At 39.3% G+C, this 25,079-nt stretch overlaps 1 protein-coding gene across 1 annotated transcript in view; it reads left to right on the top strand.

Annotated features, from left to right (window-relative positions):
* The window catches only part of LOC126092032 (solute carrier family 22 member 1-like), a 248,150-nt gene that overhangs the window by 219,748 nt on the left and 3,323 nt on the right, over positions 1-25,079 (top strand). The window contains exon 9 of the mRNA XM_049907429.1: positions 12,547-12,713. Within this exon, the coding sequence (XP_049763386.1) occupies positions 12,547-12,713 (167 nt within the window). The remainder of the gene's footprint in view (positions 1-12,546; positions 12,714-25,079) is intronic.

Genomic DNA, 25,079 nt, shown 5'->3' with positions numbered 1-25,079 from the left:
GTAGGCACAACAAAAAGACGTCAAACAAGTAAGGTTTCAGCCGGAAAGGCCTTCATCAGAATTAGACAACATATGCACACACATTCATGTAAACACAGGTCACAAACACATGACCACAGTTTCTGGCTACCGAGGCCAGACTGGGAGCAGCAGCGCATTATGGGAGAAGCAGTCTGGCTGATGGGGTTAAGGAGGAGGCCCGGAGCAGGTTGGGGGAGGATAGCAAGGTGACCCTCCTGCTCTCCAACCCAGCCTCCTCCTTAGCCCCACCAGCCAGACTGCTTCTCCCATAATGCGCTGCCGCTCCCAGTCTGGCCTCGGTAGCCAGAAACTGTGGTCGAGTGTGTGTGTGTGTGTGTGTGTGTGTGTGTGTGTGTGTGTGTGTGTGTGCGTGTGTGTGTGTGTGTGTGTGTGATTTAATTCTGATGATGACCTTCTTGGCTAAAAGCTTACATGTTAGGCAGTCTTTTTCTTATGCCTGACTGCGACTCGAGATATCACTAATGCAAAAGATTGCAAGAGGGCACAATATGATATCATCATGGAAGATTTCAGTGCAAAAATAGGACAAAAGGGAGATTGATACCCAGGGAATATTGGTAACTTTGGGTTAGACTGCAGAAATGAAAGAGGTAAACAAATGCTAGAATATTTTAGAGCTGAAAATCTTGTGCATTAATACCTTCTTTAAGAAGCCCATCCAATGTATATGAACATGGAAGAGCACTGATAGTAAAATCAGAAATCAAATAGACTTCATTCACACCAACATAAAAAGTGGAAAAATGTGTCTGTACTCAATAGTTTGACATTGGAAGTGATCGTAGGCTAGTTTGAGAGACCTTCTCATTTCACCTCAAACTTGAGTGATCAAAACTGATAAGGAAGCATTCTTTTCTAAGAGCAAATGACTTAGGGAAGCAGAGAGCATTGTTCCAGCAAACTTTATCTGATAACTTATTCCAACAGCAGATCTGAAGTCCTTAGAAGTAAATGAGCATGCAGAGAAAATTACTAGTATCCAAATTGCAGCAAACAAGTTTTCCCTCCAGAAATCTAACAAAAACAGCTGACTCTAAGTTAGCACCATCCAGCTCATCGAAGAAAGGAAGAAAATTGGCAGAAATTCATCAGAGTATACAGCACTTGAGAAAACTATCTGGAAAGAAATAAAAAAAAGATCTTAGGAAATTTAACAATAACCTGAATATGCAGATGACTGAAAACAACTGAAACATGAAAATTTTAAAGACTGGTAAGTGTATTTGGAAGACCTAAAATTATGAAACTCAGAACAAGAAATGAGGTATAGTCATAGATAGACATAACATTACAGAAATTGTTAGACTTCTGCCAAGAGCTGTATAGTGCGACCATTGACAGACCGTACAAGAAAGAACAAGTAACACTGAATGAACGCAGGAAGAAGCACAACTTAAGTCAAAAATGCACTCGAACAACTAAAAAACGAAAAAACACCTGATGCAGATATGATAACAAATGAAATGCTGAAACTAGGTGGATGCAGCTGTGAGGATAATATTCAACAGATGCATCAACTCTGGAAGAATACCAGAAAAATGGAAAAAATGCTGAAGTACTACTCTTCAAAAAGGGTGGTAAGGAAAACTGCGAGAACTATTGTTGAGTTAGTTTATCATATTTTTACAAACTCCTCTAACATTATAACGAACTGCCCCAAAGGTGAGCTGGATTTGTATCAACCTGTTGAGCAAGCATGCTTTCAGAAAGGTTTTTCTATTATGGATCACATCCAGACTATTTCCCTTCTTCTTGATGAAACAACTGTGTAGAACATCAGGATTCATCTGACTTTTATAGATGACTGAAATGCTTTTGACTCCATGGAGATTTCAGCAATCATTAAAGCCCTTGAAAATGCCAATATAAATTCAAAATGTGGAAAATTCATGATGGAATGTAACAATATTATGAAAAGAATAGTTGGTACTCACCATACAGTGGAGATGCTGAGTCACAGATAGGCATAACAAAAAGACTGTAACAAAATAAGCTTTTGGCCAACACAGCATTTGTCAAAAATAGACAACATACACATGACTGTGGTCATTTGTGTGTCGTGACAGTCTTTTTGTTGCACCTATCTGCAACTAAGCATCTCCACTATATAGTGAATACCAACTATCCTTCTCAAAACATTCAAGGTATAAATAAAGCTCCTGAAATACATCCATGGACAGGCGACAATAATAGTGGATGAACACCTTATCACCAATAAGATCCCAATTGGCAAAGCAGTTTGCCAAAGTGACACCATCTCTGTGAACCTGTTCACCCTTGCATTGGAAGATGTGTTCAAACCACTCAACCAGAATAACAGAGAATTAAAGGCACTTTTCCAACATTGTTCTACTTATAAGTAAAGAATTGGAAGAACTGCAAAGTATGATCTAATAACTAAAACTTGACTCCGCAAAGACTGGCTTAGAAAAGAACATCAATAAAACAAAAACAATAAGTAGAGACAATCAACCCTTTACAGTCAGAAATCAGTTTATAGAAGCTGCTGATGAATACATCTACCTCAGCCACAAAATTAAACTACGGAGAAACAATTAAAATGCAAGAATTCCTTACAGAGTAAGACTGAGCTGGGCAGTCTTCCAGAAGCTAAGATTTATCCTGACCAACAAAGATGTCCTGAATAACCTGAAAGCTAAAGTATATAAAATATGTGCACACTACCAGTTACAATTTACAGCCTAGAATCTATGACCCTGACTAAGGCAAGTGCTCATAATGAGCCATGCAGTGACATATGCTAGGAGTTACCGTCAGGGAGAGGATTCGATCAGAGGACATTGAAAGGAGAACAAAGGTAACAGATGTTCTTGTGTGAATTACAAGGCTGAAATGGCAATGGGTTTGATACATAGCTCAACAAAATCACAGTAGACAGACCCCTAAATTCCACACTGGAGACCATGGGACAATGAGAGATACATTGGAAGATCCCAAAAGAGGTGGCTCGATCAGTGAATCTGGTGACTGGAACACGATGGTACAAGGTGACTCAAAAATTGAAGACAATGGAAACATATGAAAGAGGCCTATGTCCAGCAGTGGATTGAGATACGTGGAAGAAGAAAAAGAAGAAGAAGCACTTACTAATACATCTCTCAAGTATAATGAATCCTCCTGTCCTTATACAAATGGCATTTGCAATATGGGATTGACATTTGTGGCAGGGCACCCACAGCCTGCATGTATATCTGCCTCAACATCATAGTCAGCAAGCCACCTCATGCTGTGTGATGGAGAGTACTTTTGGTACCACTAACTGATCCCTCCTACCCTGTTCCACTCATGAATGGTGCATGGCAAGCACAATTGTTGGTAAGCCTCTTTATTGACTCTAATTTCTCGAATTTTCTTGTTGTGGAGGAGATTACATGAGATGTATGGCGAAGGAGTAATATGTTGTCCAACTGTTCCCGGAAAGTGCTTTCTCAAAATTTCAATAGTAATGATCTGCTGCACAACGTCTTTCTTGTTAACATCTGCCAGTGGGGTTTGTTGAACATCTCAGTGACACTCTTGCACCAAGTAAACAATCCCATGATGAAACTTACTGCTCTTCATTGAGTGTACTCTATCTCTTCTATCATTCCTGTCTGGTAAGGATCCCATGTTGATGAATAATACTCAAAAATGAATAAGCAAGTGCCTTATAAGCCACTTCCTCTGTGGGTGAGTTATGTTTCCTTAAGATTCTTCCTATGAAGCTCTGTATAGTTATGGTACTTCTGGATGTTTAATGGTAGAACTGTTTCAAAAAGTTTCTGATCAATTGTGTAGTTGCGCAGTTGTGGCTTTCTTTTCCTATTTATGCACAATGTGTTATATTTACATTCAAGGTCAATGGCCAGTACCTGCATCATTCAGCAATCCTCTACAGGTCATTCTGCAAATCGGTATTGTCTTCAGGCATTGCATCTTTGTTATAGGTAACCACATCATCTGTGAACAGTCTTAAACAGCATCTGAGACTTTCTACTAGGTCATTTATATAGATTGTAAACAACATTTTCTTGGTGTACTCCAGAAATTACCTTTATATCTGTCAATCTTGTTCCATGAAGAGTGATGTATTGAGTCCTATCTGCGTGGTGTCCTTCAATCCAGTTGCAAAAGTGATCCAATACTTTGTAAGCTCATAATTGTTTCAGTAAACAGCAGTTGAGACAGTGTCAAATGCCTTCCTGGAGTCAAGAAACGTGGCATCAACTTGAGTGCCGTTGTCTACAGGGCTACAGATCTCATGGAGCAACAGAGCAAACTGAATTTCACAAACTCTCTGTTTGCAGAATCCATGTTTATTTTGATAGAGGAGATTTTTGTTCTTATAATTCTTGAGCATAAAAAATATTCCATAATTCTACAACAGACTGACGTCAGTGGTAATACATATATAATTGTGTGCATCTGCCCTATGGCCCTTCTTGAAAATGGAAATGACCCACATTTTTTTTCAGTTGCTAGATACCCTTCATTGCTTAAGCGATCTATGATAAACTGCTGCTAGAAGGAGAATCTTATATGTATCAAATCTGGTCCTGATGTCTTTCCACTACTAAACAATTGTAATCGCTTTTCTGTTATGCAATTTACTATCTCAGTATCTGCCACTTCGATGTTCATATGATGACTGAAAGAAGGGACTGTCTTATGATCTTCCACAGTGAAACAAATTTTGAAGCCTGAATTCAGTATTTTGGTCTTCTCTCTGTCTTCCATTTTGGTGCCAGTGTGGTCTCTGAGTGAATGAAGAGATGATATCAAACTGCTTACAGATTTTATATAAGACAAAAACCTCTTAGGGTTTCTACTCAAATTGGTTAGCAAAATGTTACTTTCAAAATCACTGAACACTTCTCTCATTGCTCTCCTTATGATCATTTACACTTTGTTCAGCTTTTGTTTGTCAACTAGGTTTTGCCTTAAATCTGAGATGAAGCTCTCTTTATATACAGACCAGTTTTCTAACACAGCTTTTAAGCAGAGTGGTTATTTCCCATCCATTAAGCCCTAGCTCAGGACATGCTTGTCTAAGGCATACTGAACAATGCTTTTGATTTTTTTCCATTTGTACTCCACATCTTCATTCTCACCACTGAATATTTTATGCTGACTACTCAGATACTCTGCAAATTGTATCCTGTCACTCTTCCTAAGCAAAAATATCTTCCTACCTTTCTTAACACTCCATGTGAAACGCATAGTCATAGATGCTATCACAGCCTTATGATCACTGATACCTTCCTTTATTTTAACCAATTCATTAAGTTCAGGTTTGTTTGTTGCTAGGGGGTATAAGATGTTACCTTCATGAACTGGTTCTCCAACTATCTGCTCAAAGTAATTTTAGACAAGACATTCGAAATAATGTCACAAGAATGCCTGTCTCTGGCACCAGTTTTCATAGCGTGACTTTCCCAAAGTATACCTGGCCAGATGAAGTCACCCCCATGACAACAGAATGATCAGGGAAATTATAAACGATATTTTGTAAGTTATTTCTTAAGTGCTCTACCACTACAGCCCCTGACCCAGGCAGTTTATAGATCCATATGATTACCATTATTGACTGACTTTTGATCCTTAACTTCACCTAGATTAATTCACATCCCGAATCCATTATAACCTTGCTAGATATTATTGAGTTCTTTACTGCAACAAATATATTGCCACCATTGGCAACTAACCTATCCTAACAATAAATATTCCAATCTGAGCTCAGGATTTCATTTTCATTAACTTCTGGTTTCAACCAACTTGCTGTTCCTAATACTACCTGGATATATTACCTTCAATAAGCTACACTAATTCTGAGACATTTCCTTGGATGCTCCAGCAGTTTAGTAATATCATTCATATTAACCTTTTCTATAACCACTCTGTGTGGATGATGTAGCTTTAATTTTGGCAGGCAATTAGCCTGTGCTTCCAATAGGGCTTTCTCCTTGTTTTGGTCCATTCTAGAGATATGAAAGTTGCCCACCCAAGGATCTTATAGCAACAACAATACTGGTTCATATATTCCGCTGTCAAAGACATCAGCACAACTTTCACTTGTAATTTTTGACTCGTTCATTTCCGGTACAGGGACCCTTACCACAAACTGATACATTTATCCTTCTCTATCATCCTGCAATGTTTGTAACATCATCCTGGAATCACTCTGAAGATACATACATTTACAGGCATCAGCACCTTTAACTTTGATGCTCTGTGGTGTCATTGGATGACGTTTTCAGACATGGGTTGCTGTGTAAAACCTTGTCTACTAAGACCCCTCTACAACCTCTAGAAGTGTGAAACGTGAGTTGTGAAACACATTGCAGGTAACTACATCATCTGCAAAAAGGTTGAAGTTACTAATAATGTAGTCTACAAAGTCATTAATGTACAGTATAAACACTAAGGTTTCTAAATCACTTCCTTGAGGAATGAATGCCTGAAGTTACCTATACATCTGTCAGTGACTCTCCATCCCAGGTAACATGCTACACCTTCCATACCAACATCTACACAGTTCAGTCATGAACTTTGTTTTTGTTATTCCATAAGCTAGCCTTTTGTTACTTGGCATTGGTGTGGTACTAAGTCAAGAAATACTGCATCCATCTGACTGTCCAGACCCTGCTTTTCAGGAACTCATGTGAGAAGAGTGTGAGTTATCTTTCATATGACTAATATTTTCAGAAATTATGCTGGTTATCATGGAAGAGGTCAGTCTGTTCATTAAATCTTACTTCAGAATATGTCGTATTACTGTATTACAGATGGATGTCAGTATGGTAATTTTGTGGATCATTTCTGTCACTCTTCTGGTAGACCTGTGCATTCTCCCAAGCACGGTGCAGAGCTTTTTGTCCGAGGCAACTATGGCATATTATGCTTAAAGGAGTGGCTAACTCAGCCACAAATCCTGTATATAATATGACAGTGGTTCTATTGGGTGGTGAAGCTTTGTTCAGTTTTAGCTAATCAACTGTCCCTCAATGTGGTTGATACTAATATCTACATATTGTACATTTAACTTGGCCCATCCCTGATGGGTAAAACTTGTCTGATTTTGTTCCATTGCAGAATGTTTACTCATCCCCAAACGTTTGTCCTACAAGTAACCATTTTCAGAGGTTTCAATGACTTTAGCCACATCTGAGCACTTAAATGAATCAATGGTAGCAGGCGAAAATTTGTGCTGGGCCAGGACTTGATCGCGAATTTCCCCTTTAATGCTAACAATCACCTTAACTGGCTTGGAGTGTATAACAGGCTGCTATTTGGGTCAGGAAGGAAGCTTACTGGGAAGGTCAAGGCAGGTAAGATGACCGCTCACATTAAACAGAAAATCTGGGTTCAAGTCATGGTCTGGCACAAATTATTCCTTGCTACCACTGATTCATTTCAATGCTCAAATGTGGCTAATGTCACTGAAACCTTTGAAAACGTGTTTTTTATAATCTATAAGCTGGCTGCTGTGGCGGAAGAAGGTGGGGATTGTCGAAGCATGTAATATGCTCCAAGCTGATCACAAGCTTTTGCTCCCAACGTCCTCCAAACAGGTACGAAGTTGAAGTGTGTGATCTGGGGTCAATACTTCTGTACATTCTTTTGTAAAGGAACATTTAAAAACTTTTCAGCTTTTGCTTTGTTACACTCAGTTCCAGTTCCAGTATTAACTGTGAGTGTCTGTCACTGTCACTGACAGTCTTTACATATGAGCAGAATTCTTCAATGTTTGTGAAATTTCATTAAGTCTTTTATTTGTTTTAGTTACCCTTTTTTTTCTTTGGTGATCATTTCTGTAACAAATAGCTTACTGCTACAGGTACCAGTTTCAACATAAATGTCCTCAAAGAGACCTGACAATTTTTTGCCATTAGATCTAACATAGTGCCATCTCACGTGTACTTCCTGAGTTACTCCTTTCACAGAAAGGATTTAGTATTGTTTTGAAGGATATCTTGTTACACCAACCTTTTACAAAACTGCAATTTCCCCCTGTGGTTCCGGGGCTAGAATAGGCCCGAGGTATTCCTGCCTGTCGTAAGAGGTGACTAAAAGGAGTCACACATTTCAGCCTTTATGGGATGGTCCCCTGTAGGGTTTGACCTCCATTTTTCAAAATTTTCCCAAAGAGTGAGTCAACTGGGGAAGGGCGCCTTACATGGTGCATCGTGTCCATCATGCACTGAGCTCTATCACATCTTTCATCGACGTGGATCTGCACTTCTGGTCAGTCTCCAGCTGTAGGGCGAGGTCACCCTCGTATGTGCATATTTTTCCATCAACTGTGCAGTATCATTTTCTATGCTGACGATGATAATGGACTTGCACCTGATATCCAGCATGGTAGCCCGTCCATTGTGATGGAGCCACCATGTACCCTGTTGGTTGTAGCCCCCTGACCGCACAGGGATCGCTCTACTGATGCCTGCACCATTAACTGCCCACATATGACGAGGAGCAGATGCCCATCACCCTGGGGCATTGGGACTCCCGGCAATGGCCATCCTGCCAGGTGGCATTTGCTGCAGCTGGGTGGTGCCTGTGGGGAGGACCCCTGGTCAGAGTGGGTGGCATCAGGGCAGATGACACACAATGAGGCATAGTACATAATCTTTTGCTGGTGGTAAAATACCAGCAGTCTCTAAGCATTCGCGAGCTCAATTCAATGCACAGAAGTATGACCCAAAATCGTTCTCCTCCATGGCCACACCATGGGAGGAATATCAGGCTAAGGATGGCAGCGGCTCTTGTATGTTCGAGAGCTAATGGGGAATCTTTCATGACGATGAAGCCTCAGTTTTATGACTATTTAGAGGACAAGATTGGGGAGGTGGAGGGCTTGTCCAAAATGAGATCTGGGTCAGTCTTGATCAAAACAGCATCCTCTGCCCAGTTGTGGGTGTTACTCATTTGTGACAAGCTCAGGGATGTTTCTGTAACCATCATGCCCCATAAGAGCGTAAATATGGTCCAGAGTATTGTATTCAACAGGGACCTTATTTTGCCATCTGACAATGAGCTTTTTTGATTTACGAAAAGCGTATGACACAACCTGGTCACATCATATCCTTGCCACACTATATGAGCGGGGTCTTTGATGTCTGCTCCCGATTTTTCTCCAAAAATGTCCTGTCACTTCACAATTCCTGTGTCCAAGTTGGTGCCTCCCATCATTCCCCCCATATCCAGTAGAATGGGGTCCCACAGGGCTCTGTATTGAGTGTATCTCTACCTTTAGTGGCCATTAATGGCCTAGCAGCAGCTGTAGGACAATCCGTCTCACCTTCTCTGTATGCAGACAACTGCTCCACCAATACTGTTGTTGCTTAGCAGCAACTCTGCTATTTAGCCATCCACAGGGCACAGTCATGGGCTCTAGCCCACGGTTTACAGTTTTCGGCCACAAAGTCGTGTGTTATACATTTCTGTCGTCATTGTATCGTTCATCCCGAACCAGAACTTTACATTAATGATGATCCACTCACTGTAGTGGAGACATATCGATTTTTAGGGCTGGTTTTTGATGTCCCATTGACTTGGCTACCTCACCTTTGTCAGCTTAAGGGGAAGTGATGGCAGCACCTCAATGCCCTCTGCTGCCCTGAGGAGTCCGGTGACCAGCATTTTGGTGGAGGCTGGAGTCCCTCCACTGCAGGTTACACGTGCACAACTGCTGGCCAGTTACGTTGCACATGTTCGTAGCTCTCCTGTGCATCTGAATTACTGTCTCCTTTTCCCACCCACGGCAGTTCACCTCCCTCATCAGTGGCCCAGGTCAGGGCTTTCAATTGCAGTTTGTGTCTGATCCCTTCTTTCCGAATTGGAGTCCTTGCCTTTACCTCCTATACTTGAAGTCCATTCATGCACACCTCCATAGGTACACCAAGGCCACGGCTTCACCTGGACCTTTCACATGGCCCTAAAGACTCAGTTAACCCCACTGCTCTCTGCTGCCACTTCCTCTCGATTCTTGACAGGTACCAAGGCCACAAAGTGGTTTACACCGATGGCTCGATAGCTGATGATCACGTCGGCTTCGCATATGTCCATGTAGTACATACTGAACAGCCTTCCTTGCCCAATGGCTGCAGTGTTTTCACTGCCGAGCTGGTGGCTATATCTCGTGCTCTAGAGCACATCTGTTCATGCCTTTGGGAGTTGTTTCTTCTATGTACTGACTCCTTGAGCAACCTACAAGCTGTCAAGCAGTGCTACCCTCATCATCCTTTGGTAACGACCATCCAGGAGTCCATCTATGCCGTGGAATGGTCCAGTCAGTGGTGTTTGTCCTAACCCCACGTTACGTCAGAATCACAGGCAACAAACTTTCTGACAGGCTGACCAAACAGGTTGTGCGGAAACCGCTTTTGGAGATTGGCTTCTCTGCAACTGACCTTTGTTCAGTACTATGCTGCAAGGTTTTGCAGCTTTCGGAGATGGAATGGCATACCCTTAGTACACACAACAAACTGCATGCAATGAAGGAGACTATGAATGTGTGGAAGACCTTGACACAAGCCTCTCACAGGGACTCTGTGGTTCTCTGATGGCTCCACATTGGCCACGCTTGGGACACACAGCTACCTCCTGTGCCGTGATGACCCACCCCAGTGTCAGTGCGGCACCCGGCTGACAGTTTCCTACATCTTGGTGAGCTGTCCTCCTTTGGCTGCCTTGTGACAGACTCTTCAGTTACTGGCTCCCTGCCATTAATTTTAGCTGTCAATGCCTTATCAACTAATTTAGTTTTACGTTTTATATGTGATGGTGGGTTTTACGATTCTATATGAGTTTTCATGCAAGTCCACTCTAATGCTTTTAGGGTGGATGTTTTAATGTGTCGCAGAGTGGCTGGCTTTTCCTTTTTATTCTCATGGTTAGTCAGCCACGGTCATCTACTCTCTTGTTTTTATCCCTTCTATCTGTTTCTTGCTTCTATCTGAGGCTTTCTTTTCCTGTTTTGTCCATAGTACTGTTGGTTGTCCTTCTGTCATTCTTCTGGTTCTTCCTTTCTCCTGTTATAGTGCTGTATGTCTCCTTTCTTTTCTGCTTTCCCTTGTGTAATCATTTTACCGGGAACAAGGGATCGATGACCTTGCAGTTTGGTCTCCCCCCCCCCCCCCCCTCCTTCAAACCAACCAACCAACCAACTGTAATCATCTCAATTGATTGTTGGACGATTAGCCTGCTCCAGTGATGACAGTGTGATAGTTGAACATACATACCAGCAAGCTGAGGCTTTTTTAAAAGTTTTTTTGTTATGTCTACGTGTGAGCTGGTGGCTGAAAGAATTACACAGTTATAAATTCATGTCAACCCTGCTGAGGCTTTTTTAAAAGTTTTTTTTGTTATGTCTAAATGTGAGCTGGTGGCTGAAAGAATTACACAGTTATAAATTCATGTCAACCCTTCATAATGAGTCTTGCCTGATCCGTCTCACATGCATCTCCAATTTTTATCATGTTGCATGTGAGTTTGTCTAATGTAACAAAGAGGTTTAAGACCTGAAGCTACATTGTCCAAGAATATGTTTGTTTTATAACGAGAGAAAAATCTGGGGTAAAATTTCCTGGTTTCCATAATCAATTTGGATGTTTGGGCCTCGAACTTATATTTTGTGGATGTTATGGTTACTAACCGAGTTGCATAACAAACTTGTAAATAGCAGAATTTCATGACAAACATAGACAATGTACACAGCCATTGACAGGGTAACTGACTGGAGAAAAGTATGAAAGTTATAATGTTCAAAAACACAGTGTTATGCCACAGCAGTTTCCCTCGTGTGTTATTTTTACTTCATGATCATAAAATATCAAAAATCAAACTGGTCAACTGTGATGTTAGTGACTGGATTTGTTAAAGCTTGCATTAAAATGTTTTAGCACACACAGTCATACAGCCCATGAGCATCTGTAAATCCAATAGAACGGAACTCTATGCTGGTTATAGTTTCCACAGCACTGACAGTAAACAAGTACAGTAGTTGTAGATAGTCTCATTACAGTCGATCTCCTTTTATTTATGTATGTACAGTGCTAGAAAGGAACCAAACATTCTTGAAGACCAAGTGTCTACATACCTCTGAAATTGCCACTATATTTAATGATGTGTACTCTTCTTAAGTGCTGTGATTTCATTAGGGTAGCTAAAATTTCCTTGTATTTGACTGTGTTCTTGTAATGTTCTGGTTCCCTTTTTATAAAAGTACGTATCGTATGACTTATAATATCAGTTACATAATATGTGTATGGGTGTAAAATTGTCATACTGTATCTGTATCAGTAATAAAGCACAGTGTAATGTTTTATAATATTTGTGACTCATAACAAATATTAGCAGTTCAATACAATATGTAGTTCTGTAACACTCACTGCAGAATCAGATACTAATCACTTTGGCAATAAAGTCTTGATCATGTAGAAGTATATCTTGCTTTAAAAGAATTTTTGTTTGTAACACTAAGGAAATTAAACATCTTTGCAGCTCTCATGATAGAAGTGTGTGTATCAGCTGTTGGCCATTTTGGAGCGATGAGTGCTCTCAGTATGGCTCGCCTTCTGGGTCTCTCAAGGGCACTTCATTCATCACAGTCGCTTATTATCTGGGAGCCACTTGGAGCATCCCTGGCAGCAGTGGTGGAATTAATTCCGGTAAGTGTCTGAAAGCTGCAAATAGACAACAAAACATAAAATTTACTGTCATAGACATTAATCATTTGATCAGACTGTTTCTTGTACTAAAGATCAACCACTGTCATGGTGTTACATGCCACTGTGGTGCAGATTCCACAGGAATTTTTGTGCACTGCTATCTGTTGCCACCACTGTAATTGTTTCTGCACCTTACAGTGCTTTCTTTCAGTATGGCATAATATGACACACTTCAGCATTTATCTCAGATCATGTGATTATTGAGACTGTAATTTACCAAAAATTTTAACCTTTTGGCAGCAACAATGATATTATGAAAATAAGCAAACTTCTTTTGATTTATTTTGATAGTCTCAGGAAGAATTTTACTGGAGCAGCCAATGCTTTTTCCTTGTTGTGTGTTGACATAATGTAATCATGATATTGCAAGAGGCCAAGTCTTTACTCATTGTCAAGTCTTTAATCACTTCCATGTAATAACAGTTACCTTCTTTTCAGAATTTCTTGATCACCATCTTCTTTTCTCTTGATGTGGTCCTGCTATGCAGTGCCACGTATTTAACCACAGACTTCATTTCTGGTTGCAGTGGAGTGAAGGCTATATGAGAGTTTCTGCATTTAAATTACTCAGTACAAAATCACAAAACACTGTTTCCATAATTCTTCTATACTCAAATAAAATATCAACTCACAACTCATAATTAACAAAGCTTTTCAGACATGTTCATACATGATGCTTCAATGCTTCACCAAAACCATACATTCATATTTAACTCCAGATAGCACAGCATTGTTTCTACATAACAAAATTCATTTTTCTTTAGAGCTTTATTTTTGTCATTAGGGCCCTTTCTTCTTTGGAGTCCACAGCACCCCCAAAGTATGACTGCAAAATGCAAGTGATCTTCACTGGCCAGTCCAAATTACACATCCATCACTGCTTTCTGTACTGTGCCCACATTTTTGTTTCTCATATCTGCACATAAATTCTAAAAACATGGGCACATTAGATGCTCTTTATGTTACTACTAATTCAAGTTATGTTTTTCACGAGCATGTCTTTCATCGGTCTAGTCAAAGGGAAGTAAGATGTGTTGCTATGGTTTATGGCAACATGTATCACTACAATACTTATTTAGAAATTATTTTTCATATGCTACATTTCAAAACAAGGCATTACACGTAGTCCAACACTTCACAATAGATGCATATTTTTCTTCTTGTTTTTTTTCCACTGAAATCTTTTTTGCTACAGCATACTCCACATTGTCTCATCGGCGCCTGTTTCTTCCCAGCACAAGGAATATGTTTAGGAAATTGTTATCCCACCAAATGTGTTGGTAGTAATACTTGGCAAGGGTTATCAGTTTTTCTTTGCTGAGAGGAATAATATGCAAATGCACTGTATTTTTAAAGGAAAATTTCAGTAAACCGATTTTGGAAATCATCTCCCAAATTTTCCTCCCAGTTTTTTGTACTTAAAATATAAATTTAAAGCTGCAACATACATGAGATGGTGAAACTGCTTTATGCAATATTCTCAGAGTTGCTTCCTTGTTGCTGTATAATTTGGCTTGTTCTGGTCAGCTAAGTCAGTGTCACCCATTCTGTCATTCTATGTAAGGTAACTTCTGGCTTCATTTTCCCTGTTACCTTACTCTCAATTTTTTGCAGTTCAGCACCGTGAATGCTACTAAGCACATACATGTCTTTCTTGTCTTGCCATTGCATCACCAACAATTTCCCTAGCTGCAAAATGTCTTAACTTTACCCTTCTCAAGTTTTGCCTCCTTCAGAAAAGCTAGTATTTCCTTCCTGTTACCCATAACTGTGTCAATACCATCAGAGTTTTTAGAGACAAGAAGATCAGAAAATAAAATAACTGGAGATTTGTATAAAATCTATTGGCAAAAACAGTATACACTTTGTCAAACTAGTCTTCAGGCAAAAACAGAGTGACCTCAAGACACAGGAGGATATTCACTGCATTGTCGCTCAAATGCAGTGTCTTTTTCTGTGTATATAGTGAAGTTATATAAATAGCCTTTATTTGCTTCACACAAACAGAATCATTTAATCGCAAAATGAGCATATGTCACTGATGTATACTGTTTTATAGGGAGCTGCCCCTATGACAGTAATTGGGACTTTTCAACAGACAATGCTCATCTGGACATGTACTTAAATGTATGTAATTTATCAGTAATACAACAATCTTTCAAATAAAAACTGTTGTCATGAAAATAATAGAACTTCAACAGAAGACTACAGCTACTTACTGACAAACTTTTCAGAAAATCAGTGTTTCATGAATTCCTTTTCTCGAGTAATACATTTCATAATCGTATTCTGAAATATGCCTTGTAAGAAAAACTGCGAAAAAAGAGTACAATTCTCCTCCGTTTGTTGGTATCCATGTATGCACATATGATCATTGTTTCAGTGTCAACTTACAAACTGTTCAGCATATTTGTTCATCTCATTGGTTATTGTTGACAATGTATCGCAAAAAAGGTTAAAAAATCAAGTGGATTCAGATGATCTGCAAAATGAATTTTTATGCCTGGTGTCCTTGGATGTGCAAATTTATTATTAATTGATCACTTCAACAGGAAGTACTTCTCTGACATTGACTTTGCCACTTTACTTGTCTATATCACTATCATTAAAATCTTCAGCACTGCTTGAAATGCTATCACTAGACCATTTGCCACCACTTTAATTTAATAATACCTTTATCACATGAAGATGAGGACAGTGCATGTTTATACATGTTAACTCCTGTTTGAGGACATATCTACTGACTGACAATAATTGTTTCACCTAACAGAAAAGCCCATGATTTCTGTTTGATGATACTTACACTAGGTAGTGCTACCCTTTCAGCTGATATACGACTCTAAATATATTTTGTAGAGCCTGCCAAATCTTGCCCACTACAGACAAGAGAGCATGCATGATGTGGCAATGGACCTGCCTGAGTCCAGTTTGAAGACCATGGTGGTAGTACTGGAATGGATCCTGAGCCCAACCTGTACAACGTGTTATAACAAAATACAATCAGTCCAGATCATAGATGATGTTTATTTTTATGGTATGGTAACCAGTTTCAGTTGTACATAGACCATCTTCAGACCAGTAACGTCTCTACTGGTGATGCACAGAACTGATGAACAGAGCCATTGTAAGGGCAAGAGGCACCTTTCAACAACTCTAGTTGATGACAGGTGCCTCTTGCATTTACAACAACTCAGAGTGACTCCATCCATCCCCAATGGACACATTAATGGACTGGAGATGGTCTGCTGTATGTTTTAAAGTGGTTAACATATCATGAAAATAAACACTGCTTGAGATCTAAACTGGTTGTTTTTTGTTGCATTACAATAAAAAATCATTGATGTTCAAATTGTGAGTTCAAAAATATTGTACAGGACAATTGAGGGGTTACTAAAGAACTGTTCCTGTTATAAGGTATCATATATTTTGCCATAAACAGTGATGTAGTGGACAGTGCTTCCCAAGTCATTACCTGAGGCTTCTTGTGTTTCACAAAAGTAAAGCAATGTTGAATAGCTTGAAAGCAATATTAGAGTTTTATGTCCAGCCAATATCAAGATCATTCAACCCCAGAGCATGAGTTCAGAGGTGATAAGGATGGGAGACAAAATTATTTGTCACTTGAGGTAACAAGGATAGGAGACAAAATTATTTGTTGCCTTTTTTTAAAGAAACTGTCATGTTATTTGGTACAGGTGACTCCTGGGAACCACAGAAAACTGCAATCTCAACAGCTGCATAGAGATGTGAGCCCCACTCCACACAAATATGAGTCCAGTGTGTTCACCGCAGTATACCTCTCTTGAAGCTGATGGTGGGAAACCACCATTTGTTATCTGATTGCAGTTCCTCGTGCTGTGTCAGACAATCACTGTGCATCTTGTCGCAGTGGTGAAGGAACCTGGGACAATTAACAAGGAGCTGTGATAAGTAAAAGCAATTACCTGAACATGTTTGTAATGAAACAAATAGTGCTTTCAGCAGCACCTCCATGTTCCAGCCACTGACTGCTGCAGTTGACAGCCGGTGGAGGCACAGCACCGTCAGCAGCAAGGCACTTCCATGCTCTGACCTCCTTCCACGTGGCAATGACAGAAAACTTGGATGTTGATTACCCTCACTAGCCTCTGAAAAGCTTCTGTGCAGCAGAACAATGAGGCAGGGCTACTTCTTTTGTATAATTAGCCTTCTGACAGCGGTATTTATACCGCCCTGATCTGGCCAGTCATCTTCAGACATCTGGGCTAAGTTACGATGCTCACCCTATGTTGGATGCCGCCATGAAGATGATGCACCTATGACATGGCTGTCAACTGTGTAACTGGGCTTTGAACCCCTGATTGTTGCCTGACCACCCAGGTTTTTGCACCAGTGGATCTACCGTATTTACTCGAATCTAAGCCGCACATTTTTCCGGTTTTTGTAATCCAAAAAACCGCCTGCGGCTTAGAATCGAGTGCAAAATACGCGCAAGTTCTGAAAAATGGTGGTAGGTGCCGCCACTAATATATGTAGCGCTACACAGTCACGCTTTGCAAGCACAAAGATAAATACTGGCGCCAAAACCTCCGAGTCAGTAAATAAATTAAAAAAAGGTGGAAGACGAGCTTTTTTTCTCCGCCCCGAGTTTCGACCATTGCATTTTCATACATTATCCAACGAAGTAAATACAAATTCCGTATTGTTCATCTTCGAATGTAGCAGCATTTCAATGTACTATGAAAATCCGACTGGCAAGACTGTTTGGGATGTTTGTCAATATGGCCAACTCTACATTCTGAATTTTTTCCTACCTGTGAGAAGAGATGGTTGCTAATAGGAACTTTTATGAATTGAGAATCACATGCAGTATTCTCTTCACCATAAGAATAATACGAATATAAACATTTTGTCATGTATTCTTTCGTGTTTGCTGCTATCTCATTTAAATCCTGTCTGCCTAATAAAGTTCGAAACTAGTGTGAGACAACAGCAAACGCGGAAGAATATACATGTTTATATTTGTATTATTCTTATGCCTAATAGTGATACAGTCAGAAATGAAGCACGGCAATTGACTAGATTTTTAAATCTAAGATGACTCTAATTTCTGTGCAGAATGTAATGTACAAAAGAGGCGTCTGCAACGATTTTCAAACGGCGAAAAATTTTAGCTAAACTCTCGTTCAGAACATCTATCATACGCAGTCTATTATTTGGTTCTTGTTGATCATTATCAAAGAAAGCAGCAGTGTAAGGAACAACAAATAGCAGTCTTCTCTTTTTTTTTTTTTTTTTTTTTTTTTTTTTTTTTTTTTTTTAAATATATATATCGTAAGTGGCGGTAGCGCGCACAAAAGCAAGCCATGCCGCGATCGGCGACAGTTCGTAAACGCACATTATCAGAATGCGACAAACAATGCATGACACAGTACAACAACGCATTTTCAGCTTAGAGTGACGTTAACACCTATAACAAAGAGAGCAGCACTTATCAGATCAAAGAAAAATAAGCAGTCGATTCAAAACAGACGAAGCACGTGAAAAAGGAAGGGTATCCGTATAAATACGGGCCTGACGCATAGCAATGGCTACCTGGTAAAGCTTAACTGCTAAGCTTACGACTCGAACCAAACTACTGTAGCTGTATCGTCATTCATTCGACCTAAATTGTGTCTCATATTACAATGGACCAACTTTGTTTCGATTAGGAGGTGCGGCCTAAAACTTTTCTCTCCCTTGAATTTCGAGTCTCAAATTTCAGGTGCGGCTTAGATTCGGGAAAATTTTTTTTCCTTGCTTTCGAGTCTCATTTTTTAGGTGCGGCTTAGATTCGAGAGCGGCTTAGATTCGAGTAAATACGGTACTAGCTGGGGTCCAGCCACTTCCCCCTGTTCTGGAGCTTGAACTGAGGTCCTCACAAATTCTGCCCCTGGGTTCTGATTCAGCCAGCCATAGCCATCCATTGTCCCGTGTGGAATTCGGGGCAATGGGTCGCCTTCCCATCGCTTGACCACCTTCATTGAGACAACAGCAAATGTCACAGCTGCTATTATGGGCTTGATTACACAAGCTGTCCACATGACCTGACACAATATGAGTGGGTGCCTGCAATGTGCTCCCACTAACAAGGATGACACTTCAAGGGCAGTTGAGATGGGAGGTGCTGTAGCATCATATTTTCTGCCTTACAGAGGTCCCAGAGATCAACTCCCAATCCAGTGCTTCACATCAGGAGTCATAATTGTGACAAAAGTTCTGTTTTCTGATACCCTGGCTGTGACTACCCATAATACAAAATGATTGCAAACTCATAATTAGTTGCTGCTGTCTACTACTGCAACAAGCTACTCAGCACCATACACAATTTTAATACACTGGTGCATTTTAGAAAAAGCTGAAGCACTTCCTTTTGCCAACATCATAAATTCTCATCTTTTCCCTAAAAAGATAACATACATGTCAGGTCTCTCTCAGTGAAACAGTAAAGCAAAAGCTATATTTTTCCACTTTTCTCTCTCTCTCTCTCTCTCTCTCTCTCTCTCTCTCTTTTTTTGGTCAATCTAGTCACTCCACTTGCCCCCCCCCCCCCCCAACCCACCCTCCCACTCACCTAGCATTTTTCCTATTCTACCATATTCCTCTTTCTATCGCTTTCCCATTGCACCTCTCAAGTCCATCCTTTCCAGTACCCTCAGATTAAAACTACTTACCTGTAATTTGTCTTTGTTTTTCTACTTTTTATGTATTAATATCAACTGTGATTTTTCTACTATAGCTACTTCTGTTTTTCACTATTTATGTTAGAAATAATTATAAGTTTTTATTATACACCTAGTGAAGGTTTTTATAATATGTATGTCATAATGAACAGAATGTAAAATACATAAAATGCCTTAGATGTAGGAGACAGCCTCATGACCTAATCTTGGCAGAATAAATAAATAAATGACATATTTCATCTATGAAATGAACTTGTCTACAAGGCTGCTTTGGAAATAAGGAAACAGAGAGATTTGGAGTAAGAATTGTTTGAATATGCTCTCTATTAATCACACGTATAAAGAAATTTATGACTATAAAAAGTTTTGAGTTCAATAAAAAGACTGACAGATGGATATTTAGCAGACTCTCCAGAGCCATATTCCAAGGATGGAAATGTTGTACATAATATTACTTCCTCCCTGAAGCTGAGAAATTACTGGGCAAAGTGTACTGACCTAAATGGTTAGTTTGTCAGTGCCAGTCCAAGAACTTTTCAACTTGCCTTCATAGGATGTTGTCAGGATATTAAAGGACTACATCATGTTACAGCCAACTTTGTGTGAGCTATGGACATCTGCTGAGTAGTTGTGGATTGGTGTAGAATGCACTCCTTCTAGTTTGTTGCGTAATCAGTGCTAATAGCAAATCAAAATTAGGTGCTGTATACCACTATGGAACTGATACTTATTCCTCTGCTCATTTGTATATTATTGTGCCTAAATCTCTATCCTGTTAGTAAATTTAATGGTTTTACTTCCTCTCTCTCTCTCTCTCTCTCTCTCTCTCTCTCTCTCTCTCTCTCTCATGCTACAAAAATTCTCAGAACTAACATTCAGAAAATGAAATTAGGGAATAAAAATACATCATTTTCCTATTCACATACAGGGTGTTACAGAAATGTTAAAATTTGAAAGACTATAGAGGATGCAACTCTGTGTGTTTTGATATAAGAAACCTATAGCTGGAAATGTGCAGTGAAGTATCTGCAGCACTGTGCACTTACTATGAATTTGGTAGATTAAATGACACACTTTAACAGTGTAGTTTGGAAAACATTTATTGAGAGTGAGTACAATCAAATACTGCAAACTGAATTTGTGTTTTCATTAGTAAATATTTAGTGTGACAACTATCAACTTTGACCACATGTGAATCAATTACATTCGTTCCATATATGTGTGTGTTTTTTATCATGTGCATATTCTTTCTTCATGAGGTTGACATTGTGTTCAGTTAATGGTTTAAGACTTTGTGTGCTTTGATGTGTTTTGATGAAGTGTTTGACTGCCTTGTATGTATATGTTATAATTTTATATGATGTTCAGTGATCCAGGCTCCTTTCAAAATTTCAGTACGTATTAAGATACTTGTTCTCGGACATTTTCATACAGTACATTCCTACTGTAGGACTCCTTAATAAATCCAACACAAAACAGTACTTCCAGACACTTAAAGAATCATATTCTGTTAATTTTCCCTGCATATTAAAATAAAGAAAGGGAAAAAGATTTGCCTTTTGCACAGTATGTGGATGTGATGTTAATAATGCATGTGGTGGAAAAAATGACTTAATTAATCATGTGAAGTGTGATAAAACACATAAGTTACATTAAATCAAAGGAAGATCAAAAGAAAATCAACACCTTTTATGCCAAGTCTGGGAACATCGACAGTGACGTAATTAGGGCTGAGTGTCTGTTTACTTCCTTTTTGGTTGAACATACTGTGCCCTTAAGTACAGATGATCATGCTGGTGCTTTATTTAAAAAAAAGCACTGTGCTATCCACACCAGCATTAGAGGGGGGGCTCAACAGGGTGCAACATAGGTAACCTGATGTTTCCACAGATGAATTTTCATAACATGTCAATTAAAAAACACAAAAATAGGGTTTCAGCAACTGAAGGAAGTTGAACCAGGTGTTGCCATGATAGGTTGCATTTGCCACCTAATTAAACTAACAGCTGAAAAAGGTGATGGTAGATTATCACTTAGAGTGGATGAGACCCTTGTTGATATATTTTATTTCTTAGAGAAGAGTGTCAAAAAAAGGGGAGGAGCGGGGAAGGGCACCTTCAGAGATTTCAGAAGTTGCACAATAAAAAGGCAAAGAAAATTCTGAAGCATGTATGTACTAGGTGGTTATCTTTAGGTAGATGTTTGGATAGACTGCTTGACCAGTGGGATCTGCTGCTTTCTTTCTTCAGGGAGAAAGTAATATTATGTAAAACATTTCCACATCTTTCAAAATAGCTGGAGTTGATCAAATTGGATCCAAAAAGTATCAGAATAAGAGAATTCTTGATTATGTACTATACATGCTGCTAAAAGAATAGTGTATTCTTCCAAATGTGACAAACCCGTCCCGCAACAAGTGAAGAAAAATTGTTAATTTTCCTCTCCTCTAACTAGAACAAGGCTTTTTGCACTTCCCTTCATGTGACTATTGCTGTATTTGACAAATTGAATGTTGCTGTTCAGACTTATTCCCCACAAGTTCACTTTTTATTATAACTTCTAATGGATTTGCTAAAGCAGTTGTTCACCAAGTTTGTTAACCCCCAAATTGTCAAAATCTCCTCATTACTTGAAGTTGAGTACAACTTGATTCAAAATCAAAAAAGTGATGATGAGTTAGTTATTAGCAGTCAGACTTCAAATATAGTGAATGATCTCCAAGATACAGATAAATCCTTTTTCTTTTCGTCAGTGCCTGTGACAACATCTTCAACAAGTTTCCGCTCAAGGATGATGTGTTAAAGCATGCTGAAGTTGAAGATGCACAGTTTTCTTCCATTCACGTCTACATCTGTATCATACTTGGCAAGCCACCAAATGGTGTATGGCGGAGAGTACTTTTGTACCACTAACTGAGCCCTCCAACCCCGTTCCACTCATGAATAGTGCATGGAAAGAATGATTGTCGGTAAGTCTCTGTATTACTCTCTCAAAATTTCAATAGTAAATCTCTCCATGTTGCACTTGTAACATCTGCCAATGGAGTTTGTTGAACATCTCCATAACGCTCTCGTGCTGTATAAACGATCCTGTGACAAAGTGTGCCAGTGTTGGATCTTCTCTCTCTCTCTCTCTCTCTCATATCAGTCCTATCTGGTAGAGATCCCAGATAGACGAACAAAACTTATTGTTTTATATGGTCATTCCACTTAACGTCGCTCTGGATAGTTACTCCTGGATATTTTATGGCAGCCATTGTTTCCAGCAGTTGGTCATCAGTAGTGTAGCTATACAGTAGTGGACTTCTTTTCCTATGTATGCGCAATAGATTACATTTATTTACATTCAGGATCAACTGCCAGAGCCTGCTACATTCTCAGTTCTCTGTAAGTCATTCTGTAAATTATTACTATCTTCTGGCATTGCAATTTTGTTATAGACAACTATATCATCTGTGAACAGCCTTAGAGAGCATTCAATTCTTTCTACTGGATTATTTGTATATACTGTAACCAATAACGGTCCTATCACACTTCCTTGGGGAACTCCAGAAATTACCTTCACATCTGTCAATTTTGTTCTGTTAAGAGCAACATGTTGAGTCCTGTATGCAGTCTCAAATCTGCTCTGACACTCAATAAATTCATACTTTTTTCACTAAACGGCAGTGCGGCATGGTGTCAAATGCCTTCCTGAAGTCGAGGAACACGGCATCAACCTGAGCGCCATTGTCTATAGCACTGTGGATCTCACAGAGGAGCAGAGCGAGCTCAGTTTCACAGGATCTATGTTTGCAGAATTCATGTTTATAGAGGAGATTTCTCTTCTCCAAGAAAGCCATAATTCTTGAGCATAAAACATGTTCCACAATTCTACAATAGATTGACATCAATAATATAGGTCTATAATTGTGTGTCTCTATCCTACTGCCCTTCTTAAAAATGGGAATGACCTGTGCTTTCTTCCAGTCACTAGGTAACCTTCATTGCTCAAGCAATCTATGATAAATTACTGCTAGAAGGGAGCAAGTTCTTTCGCTTAATGTTTGTAGAATCTTATAGGCATCTCATCTGGTTCTGACGCCTTTCCACTACTAAGTAATTGTAGTTGTTTTTCTATTCCATGATTGACTATCTCAATATCTTCCATTTTGACATTCGTATGACAACTGAAAGGAGGGACCATGTTACGATCTTCCGTGGTGATACAATTTAGGAAGACCGAATTCAATATTGCAGCCTTCTCTGTCACCTTCTGTTTCAGTGCCTGTGTGGTCACTGAGTGAATGAATAGATGATTTTGACCACTTACTGATTTTACAAATGATCAAAAACTCTTAAGGGTTTTACTCATATCAGTTGACAAAGTTTTACTTTCAAAGTCATTGAACACTTCTCTCTTTGCTCTTCTTAAGGTCATTTTGACTTCATTCAGATTTTGTTTGTCAGCTAGGTTTTTACTTCTCTTGAATGTGAGGTGATGTTCTCTTTGTTTATGTAGCAGCTTTCTAACACAGCTATTATACCATGGTGGGTTTTTCCCATCCCTTCAGACCTTACTTGAAACATATTTGTCTAGAGCATTTTGCACGATTCCTTTGAATTTTTTCCATTTGTTTTCCACATCTTCATCCTCATCACTGAATATTTGACGCTGACTACCCACATACTCTGAAATTTGTATCCTGCCCCTCCTGCTAAACAAAAATATCTTCTTTCCTTTCATAATATTCTTTATGAATCACATAGTCATAGATGCTATCACAGCCTTATGATCACTGATATCTTCCTTTGCATTAACCGATTCATTGTGTTCAGGTCTGTTTGTTGCCAGACAGTCTAAGGCTTGTGACTTGGTTCTTTAACTATCTGCTCAAAGTAATTTTCGCACAAGACATCCAGAAAAATGTCACATGAATCCCTGTCTCTGGCACCAGTTTTGAAAGCATGACACTTCGAATCTATACCTGGGGAGTTGAAGTCACCCCCTATTTCAATGGCATGATCAGGAAAATTATTAATGATATTCTGCAAGTTCTGTCTGCAGCACTCTACCAGTAGAGCTCCTGACCCAGGAGGTCTGTAAAAGCATCTGATTACCATTTTTGACTGATCTTTGATACTTAACCTCACACAGATTAATTCACAATTGAAATCCATGATAACTATACTAGATTTTATTGAATTCTTTACTGGAATAAACACATCACCACCATTGGTGGCTAACCTATCCTTACGATAAATATTCCAATATGATTTTAGGATTTCGTTGTCATTAATGTCCAGTTTCAACTACCTTTCTGTTCCTAATACTATCTGTGATTTATAACCTTCAGTAAGTGGTACTAATTCATTCTTTCTTGGAAAAGTTTCCTGTCATATTATGCAAAGAAGAGCAGGAAACTGCAGATGAGATGGTGAATGAGCTTCAGAGGCCGTTCACAGTTTTTCAGATAGATGACACTTTGGCTGAAAATCAAGATGCTGCTCAGACCATGCATGACCAATGAATCTTTGGAGTCTATTTCTATTTTGAACACCAGGAGCTCTGATCCCTGTTAAGACAAAACATTTTGTGAAGACTTTTTGCAGGAAGCTAAAAAGGC

This window comes from Schistocerca cancellata, chromosome 7 (genome assembly GCF_023864275.1).
Source record: "Schistocerca cancellata isolate TAMUIC-IGC-003103 chromosome 7, iqSchCanc2.1, whole genome shotgun sequence".
Lineage (NCBI taxonomy): Eukaryota > Metazoa > Arthropoda > Insecta > Orthoptera > Acrididae > Schistocerca > Schistocerca cancellata.
Note: the sequence above shows the minus strand (reverse complement) of the source record. Positions and strands in the feature narration are given on the sequence as shown.